This window comes from Glossina fuscipes, unplaced genomic scaffold (assembly GCF_014805625.2).
Source record: "Glossina fuscipes isolate IAEA_lab_2018 unplaced genomic scaffold, Yale_Gfus_2 1, whole genome shotgun sequence".
In the NCBI taxonomy this organism is placed as follows: domain Eukaryota; kingdom Metazoa; phylum Arthropoda; class Insecta; order Diptera; family Glossinidae; genus Glossina; species Glossina fuscipes.
Window position 1 is genome coordinate 46,837,965 of NW_023998415.1, and position 11,108 is coordinate 46,849,072.

General features: G+C 32.0%; 1 protein-coding gene across 7 annotated transcripts in view; it reads right to left on the reverse strand.

Annotated features, from left to right (window-relative positions):
• Positions 1-11,108, reverse strand: part of LOC119632721 (supervillin) — a 297,800-nt gene that overhangs the window by 159,912 nt on the left and 126,780 nt on the right. For 5 of the 7 annotated variants that reach the window (XM_038025795.1, XM_038025800.1, XM_038025801.1 and 2 more), the window contains 2 exons: positions 6,755-7,236; positions 779-1,363 (listed from right to left, as the gene is read on the reverse strand). In XM_038025795.1, coding sequence (XP_037881723.1) covers positions 779-1,363; positions 6,755-7,236 — 1,067 coding nt within the window. The remainder of the gene's footprint in view (positions 1-778; positions 1,364-6,754; positions 7,237-11,108) is intronic. The other 2 variants (XM_038025798.1, XM_038025797.1) reach the window with 1 other exon arrangement.

Sequence of the window (11,108 nt, forward strand, 5' to 3'; positions counted from 1 at the left end):
GGAAAATAGGTCGCCTTAAAAGCGAAATCTTTTAATTTCCCTAAGGGTTTTGAGTAAAAAATGCTCCTTTTTGCTACTGTACTATAATGAATTTATTGCCGCAAGATGATTGTTCGATGAATCGATTTAAATTCTGATTAGATAAAGAACTGATTAAATATTAATTTATCGAAAAGAGATTTATTTTGTATTACAGAAGTTTACGTTTCATCATTCATCACACGGATTTATATAGCGTATCGATCGATAACAGAAACTTATGCTAATTAAAAATTTTAATGTATGTTAAGCTTAAATGGGATGAGCCGTCTTCAAGACATATATTAGGATACATATAACGTAATACGTTTAAGGTAGTTTCCGTCAAACGAATGCAAATAAAAGCAGAAAACATTAGTAATAATTTTCTGGTTCATTAAATATATATATATAGTTTAGTTACTATAATATAATATAATGTAATATAATATATATATACATATATGCATGTACATATATGTGCGTAAGAGAAATTACTCAGTGAAACAAACCAAATAAATACATTGTCGTTGTGTATATGCACCACCAACAGTTAAAAAAGAAGGAAAGAAAGAGAGAAAGAAAAAAAAAAAAAAAAAAAGAAAAAACGACATAATTCAAATCTTTGCCGAGGTAGAGGGGAAAAATACCAAAGCAACTAAGGCAACAAAGCGAACTAGAATTTTGTTGATAATTGCCGGTTAAAATGCAGTCTTTAGTAGTAGATTAACTATGGTAGATGCTGACAGAACTAACTCACCAAGCGCGGCGGCCCGTAAACGTGACGTTTTTGTTGTACGCACTAAATGCACAGAATTCGGTGATAACGGTGTTGTGGGTAACGAACTTATCATTAAAGGACTCGCTGGTGAATTTTTATTAAATTTATTATACAATTGTGGCGAGAATTGTTGCTGATGTTGTTGTTGTTGTTGTTGTTGTTGCTGTTGCTGTTGTTGTTCTTGTTGCTGTATTGATGGCGATTGTACTGAATAATGATGATACGGTATTGTTGTTGCATTCGCATTGGTAATATTAAGCGGCGATAAGGGACATTTACGATGTTTAGGTGAAAGAGGAACAAGTGACGTGGAGCAACTTGACTTATGATGACGACGTTGTTTAAGTAACGTAGAGGCGGTAGGTGTGGCATAATTATTATTATTATTATTATTATTACTATTTAAACTATTATTTATATGAATATGATGGCAATTATTATTGATATTATTGGAAGTAGTGTTGGTGGTATTAGTCGGGTGTTGTTTATGAAGTTTATTGCAAGTCTTTCTCATAGATTTCAGGATAAAGGATTGATCCATACTTTTATGCGCGCTACAGTATGCTGTTGTATTTGCCATTTGAAAATGTCGTTTGTAATATTTAGCAAAAAAGTGATGGACCACATTATTTAGCCATAATTGAAAAAAGAAACAAATTTTAATTTTCTTTAAGTATAAAAAATAAAGAAAAAAAACAACAAGTTTCTAATTTATTTCTTTATTTTTCGCTCTTGTTTCATGTTTGTTTGTATTTATATTCAATCGTTTTTATTTCAGAATTGCCTTTCGTTTATAGTCGAAAGGGTGAACGCGTTAGCACAAATACCCGGTGAAGAGGCGGAATGGATATTTTTATACCCACCATTTTAGCAAAACGATTGCAACACTCAGGGGATAAGAACTTAGAGACTCCGCGAACATTGTATGTATGTTCCATCAGAAACTGAATCGATTTAATCGTGTCCGTCTGTCCGTTTAGGATAAGCACGCTCCTAGTCGCAAACATGAAGTTACCGCTTTCGAATTTAGCTGAAACATTGACAGTTCTTGTATGTATGTCCTCCTGTTGGCATTGAAAATAGGTGAATTCGGTCAAAGAACATGCGTGCAATGCCATATAAACTGAGAATAGGACTGCTTTCTAAGTTGTTTTTCTTAATTACTCATAAATAAAAATGACCAAGTGTATTCTCCCGAAACAAACGGAACAAATCAACCACGCCCCCTCAGTATTTATATATATATATATATATATATTTTTTTTGGTTAAATGCGGTGGATATAAAAAATATTATTATTCTCTTATTTGGTAAAAATCCCTTAACTTAGTACTTTTCTAGCTGTAAAGATATCTACTAAATGAATTTTTTTTTTAAATTTGCCAACTTGAACAATTCACAGATCCCCTTGAAATAGACGCGGCTCGCAACAATAGCTCCTATACCGTTATTTTTTTTTTTTTTTTTTTTTTTACAATTCATATATATGCTTAATATAAGCTTCTTCTTCTTCTTCTAATACCGCTTTCTCCTCTTCCATCCAAAAAAAGGCGTTAAAAAACAATATTTTTTTTTTTTAAGCTGTTTTAGTAATTTGCGCGAGTTTAAAGTAAATAAACCCTTATTGTCTATCTATGTTTAATAAAATCAAATGGAGATTTTTGTTTTAAAGCCTGAACCTTGGTGTAACGAAATGTTTGCTTTGATGTTGTTGTTTTACCTAATTATGAAGAAACTGCTTTGCTCGCAAATCTTAGCCATTATTAAAATAATCGCAATTATAATTAATTTATGCCCAATTTTTCATATAAATCCTGTATCTGATATTTCAAAGTTTTTCAATCCGAAGTCATCCCATGTGATAGGACAAGTTTTTTTGCTTTCGTAATGTTGTTATGTAATGTTATTTTTGGAAAAAATTCTTTTCATGTTTTACAAACTAAAACTAGTACAAAAAAAAAAAAAAAAAAAAAAAATTATAAAATAATTTATTAAAAGTGGTCGTTGTAGGGTGTTTATCAAGATAATCTTCACCTTGTTTTTAAGAAATATTCGAATCGTTTTAGTTCACTTTAGTTTAATTTACAAGAGCATTTGTCGGCGGGCGTCCATCATCCCTCCATGCTTCATTGTAATGTTGGACAATCATCTAATCAATATTTGCGATCTAATAGAAGACACGGTAAAAATTAGCGGACAGACGGACGGATACCAACTAGAGCAACACCGATTTTGATGTGTATTTTCGACTGTTATGAATGAAGGAACAAATTTCATGCATCCATCCTCCTTGTTCTTCTTTCAATAAATACTCAGTATCCGGGATAAATACTAGCATATAACTAAATTTGAAGTTCCATATTATTTATAAAAGTGAGCGAGAAAAATTAACTAATAGCCCAATTGCACATCCATTAAGTAGACTTTGGATGTCCACTACTACAATGATTACATGAATTGTACATGTTTGAAGGAGAGAAGTGTTACAGTGAGCTGTCAATGAGTCCAATCTAACGAAGTCATTTTTTAAAATTCCAATTATTAGATAATTTACTTTCAATTATTTTGAGTGCCATGTGATCTTCAATTGATGACTTTTATCCATTTTCAGGCTCGATCAGTGGAATGTATTCAAAAGTACGTTGGCCCTTTTCCAGCTTTCATCGTCAGTTTTGGCATCGTAGAAAACTCATTAAAACATTTAATTGACGCAATTTGAAATCTTGCATGAAGCGAATGCGTGCGTGCATAGAAAATATCACACCTCACGCTGTAAAATTGCTCGCTGCGTCAAATCGTTAGGTGAACTTCATAGCAATACTTGGTAGTTTTATTTATCCTGTTTCTTTATCAGGTTTCTGGTTAAGTCATTCACACTCTACGTTGCTATTGATATTATCATGTCATTACTTTTCTATCAAACAAATATAAACTAAAAAAAAAAAAAAAAAAAAACAAGTTTCAAATAAAAAATTATATCACATTCGCTAAAATCCTGTAATGGTAACAGTAACAGTAACAACAACCTTTTCGGGGAAAAGCATTAATAAACTAAACTCGTTTCTTTTATTTCTTATACTCTTTTGTTTCGAAAGCGTTTTGCAGTAAATCACCGTTGATGAATACACGGTCATATATGTTGATTATCATTTTTGAAAAGAAAAAAAAAAAAAAAAAAAAAAGCATATGTTATATAAGGCTTTGTCCGTAACACACGGTACTCCATAACTACATCAATTTTTGTATTTTTCTCTCTTTTTTTGTTCGAATGAATGAAGTGTAGTATCCGACCGTTATACGGGAGATCTGATTGCATTTTATTTTACAGATAATTTAATTATTTCATTCATAATAAACTTGACTTGACCTTAAATCGAATCGAATTAAATGTAAAAATAAAATTCTTTTTTCTTTTCTGAAGACTAATCTGTCAAAGGCAAAGGAGATAAACCGAAAGGGCAGATGGCAAATAATAATAGCCATATTGCCGCTGAAGGGGTCAGTTCAAAGATGAAAAATGAAAATCAATTAAATTTTTGCTGGTTAATGTAGGTGTGAAAGTGCCAATCACTTTCTGACAAACATTCGTCTCATGCAGGAACAGACGGCTGAACTGTTTCCGCGTTAAGCAAAATTCCTCTCTCCTTGTGTACCTTTTGAAAGCAAGTCGCCAATAACAGATTTCATTCCTACTTTTATACCCACCACTGTACACTGTAAGATGGGGGTACACCCATTTTGTTTTTTTTTTCCAAAATATATGCAACACCCAGAAGGAAGCTTCAGAGACCCTATAAAGTGTATATATTTTTGATTGGGGTGAAATCTTAAGTTGATTTAGCCATGTCCGTCCATCTGTGTGTCTGTGTGGTGTGTGTTATTGGCACTTTCCTGGTCGTATAAATGAAGATTCAAATTTGAATACGGCCCTTCGAAGAGTATCGCCCCACTAGTTGTAGTTATCACAAAATCGCGAAGGGCTTTATAAATATTATTTATTATTAAAAGTTTGGAGAATAGCCGAAAGTCTTTTATCTCGCATTTCACCTCTGGTATAGGCCCTCTAAGAGAGGACGACTTGTGTTACCGATTAAAGTTATTACTTGCATATAACGTGGATTCCGACTGATTACCCTCAATCCACGCAAGTTCATATGTAAATTTCAAAGGTTATCTTATGGTCTAGCTTGGTCTCGTTGGTGCGAGCAGCTGATATCGAATTGCAAATGTGAGAGATATTTTTAGATTTTGAAATTTCAGAAAAAGAAATTTTTCAATATGGATTTTTTGTAAAATGGATAAAACACACACGCATTATTACATATATTAATAGTTCAAAAAATAAATACCAACACGGCTGAAGACAAAGGTAAAATATAATCAAGAAAGCTTGTAGAAGCTCAGGACTTTTTATTTTTAATAAAACATTGCAAGATGTAAAGGTTCTAAAGTAAACAAATAACATAATAAATAAATATTGAGATTGATAAAGTAAAGGCACTTGCATGTGTTACTACCACAACTACATGGAACATTGCATGAAAATCAAACAAATCAGATATAAGTTTAGCGAGGACGCGGGTCCAATTTCTGCGGGGTGTATAGAGAAGTACAAACAATTCAAAGAATATCTCCCTAGTTTGCATAAAAACTAAGTAGGGAGACATGATGCTAGTTACACTGCTAATCGGATCTACTGATAAATATAATCAAAAAGAAAGGAATTCTACGAAAAACTTTGACTAATTGGTACAAAAATCGTGAAATGCATGAAGTGGTGCATGTCTCACTCTAAATAATTATTAATGTCATTCCATATGATTTGTTGTATTAAACGATTCCCGACGACAGCTTTTGTACAATGCAAGCAATGATTTGAAAAATGTGCTTTTTCGTCTAAATGGGAAAATGACTTACACATCGTAGTATAGCAACAACATTAGGAGAAATTTCGATGAATGTTTTTAGTCGAAGTTTACTCGAGAAGATCAACAAATTTTCAGTTATGAACATAATTAGCACCTCTATGACCAAGTGCTTGCCAAGTATGCGACTTGATACAACAACTTGATATTTTTCTCAAATTTCAAATTAACTACGCACTGAATCGTATTCTTTATCGAACAACGCAAAAATGCCCCAAAAAAAAAAAAAATAATAAATTGATAAAAATAGATCTTGAACTACGCCCATGAATATATGTTTTAACAATTGACTTAAAAGTTTATGCCCAAAAAGGGTTGCTCCAAGCATAGTTATGTATATCTATAGAAATATAAATTTTCGATGGCTGTGTAAAAATTGTTTGACCAAACCCTGATACTTTTTTTAATGCAGCAGTTTTGCAGATAATTTTGCATATTGCGAGAGAGAAGGAATGTAAAGTGGTCTAGTGAAAAGAGGAAGGGAGGGAGAGGGGAGAACGAGAGAATGGACAATTAACTGAAACGATGTAATAGATATGTATTTTGCAAATAAAAGGCTCGTTTATACCTTTCGTAATAGTCGTCTGTTCAATTGTAAGACAATTTATTTGGTTAAGAAATCTTACACTTAATCGCAAATGCGATTTTTCTCTTCTTAATTTTATCTTACTCGAGTGCGCTAATTATTTAAAATGAACGATAAAGATTCCTAAAGTGAAACAACGGCAAGTCATCGTTGTGTAGTTTTAGGCGTTGCATGTGAAATGAAAAACTTAATGTAAACATTGGCGGCATTTAAAAAATATTTAAAAAAAAAAACAACAATCAAATAAACGAAAACATAAACGTAATTTAAAAAAAAAAAAAAAAAAAAAAAAAAAAAAAGAAGAATAAACTTTGTGAAGCATAAAAACTAACATAGATGTAACGATGTAACGAGTGAAACAAATATGTGAACGAACAACACTCGCATACACACGTTATACATATAGAGCGTTTAACAACAGTTTTATAGAATTTGTGAACTTACCTGGAATTTGCATATTTCTATTTGGAATAGAAGTTGTTGATGAGGTAGTTGTTGCGGTAGCATTTGAAAGTGTTCCATTCGAATCAGCTTGAACGCCACCGCCACCGCCACCACCACAACTACCGGCACCACCAATAGCTGACGAGCTCTTTAATTCTGTTGGTGATGCATTCTTTGCGGAGGTGGCTGAAACTTTTGCAGAATTGGTCATATCTATATGCTGTTTATCGCTATTAATTGTTGTTGCCTTTGTTGTTAGTTTTGTCGACTTTATTGTTGTTGGCTTTCCTCCCGTTGCTATCGCTCTTTTGTTTTTTATAATTGCTGATGTCTCTGCTATTGTTGTTGCTGTTGCTGTTACTGTCGCTGCTCCCAATTCAGGGGGCGGTAAGCTATCGGACGGTGTTACTGCATGTACTGAATGAGGTGAAACGTTACCATTTAAACCGGATGAATTGTTACGCTGATTTCGAGTTATATATCTAGAAAATTAAAAATACAAATTTATTTTATTATTTTGTTTATTTTTTTTTTATTTTCATTTAATGATTCGTACTTCGTTTAGAACAAAAAAAAAAAAAAAAAAAAACAAAAAACACGCAAAAGAGTGTTATTTGATTTTTATATTTAAGGCACTTGGTCACAAATTTTTTTATGTATTTAATTTTTTTAACAACTAATTTAATAATATTTCTGGTTTCCCAACAAACCAACAATGGAGAGTGAGCGAAAAAGATCACAATTGAAATCAAATCAACATTCACTTCACTTTAGGTTATTTATTATTACTCGCTTTTTTTTTTTTTACTTTTCTTTTTAGTCTTTTTTCATATATTTTTTTTTATTTATTTATTTATTTATTTATTTATTTAAAAAAGTACATTTTTTGTACACACGCATACACGTACATGCAAACGTAATATATGTATGTAGGTAGTTGGGGTACATATATGTTGTCTATAAGTAAATGTGTCTGTCTGTCTGTCTGATTGTCTAACGTTACAATTTGCGTTTGTGTTCACACGATGCAAAGTATACGGGACTAGTAGACGTTATGGCAGCCTTTGCACGCTCGTAATGTTCGTTTAAAACTAAACTCAACTTCAGCAACGCATTATCTTTAGAGCCACAAAAACGTAACAGAAATTCACAGTTCATAGCTATACGTCATGGATTTCGATGGGTTGTTAGGTAACTTTTTACTCATTCGTTCACACACAGATGCAAACAAACAACATTTAATCACAAACACTCTCTTTTTTTTTCTTTTTTTTTTTTTTTGTTTTATGTTTTTTGGTTTTTTTTTTTTTTTTTTTTTTGTTTCTTACTCACTATTTTCTTTTGTTACTTGTTGATGTTGAGTAGTAGTTAGAAAAAACAATATATGTATATATATATATATGGGTGTGTGTGTGTGTGTGTGTAAACGTTAACGCGTGTGAGTGTGTAAATGTGTGTGTATGCGCTTCTGTGCATGATGTGATAAGAAACTACACATAACTGGATTCCATATGTTAAACAGGGCATATTTGCGAGTTTTCCTTCTCCAGATTGCATTCATCAGGCATATGCACATCTTTCCCCCTATACGTATATAAATACACCTACATACATACACATACATATATATATATATATATATAGGTATAAAAACATATGCTTGCATATATATGAATAAACACATGTCAGCATATATTTCTATTGGAAATGTTTTCGGTTTGAAGCAAAATAGAAGAAAATCATAAACAAAAACAATAACAAAACAAATGTGATAAGCGCGCAGGAAACGCTCATAGTAGAGTGTGTAGACATTATTTGCGTGCAATAGAAACAGAAACAGAAACGGCAAAAAGAAAGAAGAAATGAATTAAGAAGATACTGCAAAAAAGCACAAAAAACTGGTATTCAATGTTTTTTCTCTCTCGTTACTCGATCAGGTACCCACCCATAGATGAAACAGGTTAAATCTGTAAAATACTTTTTAAAACACATTTACCTTAAAGAAAGTCTTACATTCGCGAATATATGGCACCGAAACTATTCTAATAAAAAAAAACCGATTAAGAACCGTTGAGCAGGTTAAGAAATTGAAAAAGTTCTAAAATTATAAATATATGTAAGGAAAAATCCACAGTCGTACATAAAATTTAAAACATTTCTGTTTAATCTGGACTGAAGCTACTGCCACAACTCAAAAGGGGTTTGCATTCATTAAAGAAAACGATCCTCTCCGTAACATCCGTAAATACGTTCCTTTTAAAGTCTCATATAGTGCATATGCGTATGCATATATTCCCGATCAATGTACGATCAGGAATATGTCCGTATGTCCGCTCGCAGCCATATATGCTTGTGCTACATTTGTTGTTAGAGCTTTCGCTTTCATTTCATTTGACATATGCACTCTATCCCAAAGGTGAAAGGTTGAATTTGAATATAGGTGTGTTAGAGCAGAGATTATGCAAAATTGTAACTTATAATGCAAAGCGTTGAATACAATCTAAGATTTCAGATTAACATTTGCTCGCACCATAATACACCTCTCAATAGGTGAAATGTATCGGCGTTTCTACTTTGCCTATAAACTTGGCAACGACCACTAAGAAAACCCAGATTAATGGCACATATCACAAGAGTTATATATATACAGTTAAAACTCATTCCTATATGCCATCAGATGACATGCCGATAATAAAATAAAAAAAAAGAACAGTTGGAAATTGTAACCGATTGAGTAATAGGGGTTAAAGTGTATATAGCTTTCTTTCTTGTATTTTATTTCACTTGATTAGAGAATGAACTCGATCATACTTTCCTTCAATACGATCACTTTCATTTAAGAAAAAACATTTAAAGAATTAATTTTGCGCTTAACAGCATATAATAATTTAATTGTTTAATTAACACATTCACAGCCACGTGTACCGTTTTCAGTACATGGTAAACTATCTTAAATTAATATATTAAAATCAACCAAATTAATTGTTGCAATCACAATTTTATGCATCATAACAATATTGACAACACTTTTTGAGCCGTATATCGATAAAGGTACATGTGGCAACACACAAAATATATATTTTCTCTCATATAAATACAAAAGAAGTATTTATCCGAAAATAACTAAATTTTTTGTCGTGTACCATAAAAATGGTACGAGTGGTGTGAAAATTACGCCTTATCATAAATAGCTTGGCAGAGAAAGCGAATCACAGCATAGTGATTGTAATAAGGGTGAACAGCTTGCGTAGCTTAAAAGGGATGTGAACTGTTTTTAAAATGAACTGAAAGCAATCGTTGCAATGGTTAATTGTACTTCATTCATTACATTAATCGTATTCTCTGCAGTTATTTTGATACAAAATTCATTCGGATCACACTAAAAATTGATTTTTGCCTATTCTAAAGTAGATCAATTTAATTAAATTTTTTAAAATTCTCTTATCCTTAAAAACAAGAATACCTATATTTTGCACTATTTGCATTTGTGAATATGACTGATCTTGGCAAATCTTTCTTCAAATGGCATTTGCGCAAAGCGTTTCATTCAGGGTAGTCGTTAATGAATCTTGCTTTTTATAAATCGGTTGTATATGTCTCATCTTGCCGGACCGTTGAAAGCAAATGCCGGAATCTTTTGCAAACCATCCGCATTCGGATTTTCATAAATTTGAAGTAAATCTGCCTAAAATTAATTACAGATATTGAAAATTCCCCAAAACTAATGGTAAGGGGAACCGATTAATTCGTTTCATTATTAAGCTACTCTTGTCTAAAGAAATAATATTGCTGTACGTTTTGCGTTTTCTTGACTCAAAAGGATTATATACACCAACGATTCCATATTGTACGCATCAGATATCCGTTTGTCCCTTCGTCAAGATGATTAAAAGGTCATAAATAAATCTAGCAGTAAGTAAAAGTTAAACCTTTATCGGAATAATTGAGTCATAGAATGTGACTAGTTGAAATTTTCAAAAAAAAAAAAAACAAAAAAAAAAGAGCGCAAAAATATAAAACATCCCTGTACAAAAATCGTATAAAAACTCAATACGCTAGCGCCTGGTAAAGATTAATTCATTTAATAACTGCTGTTTTTGCGTCTCTCTTTGAAACAGGCAAACAAACAGATCTTGCAATAGAAGACAAAAACACCCCTAAACGAAACGAAGATTACGTTCTTGTTTTTGGAAGTTTTTATAAACAGCAGTATATAGATTTATAAACAAAATGTGTTTAGAAAACACTTCCAGTGCGAGTAAACAAAGAGCAGAGTCACGTACGCAAGCATTATTAATAGTTTTAACATATGTAACGACGAATACCTGGGATTTGACTGGTTTTCATTTCATTT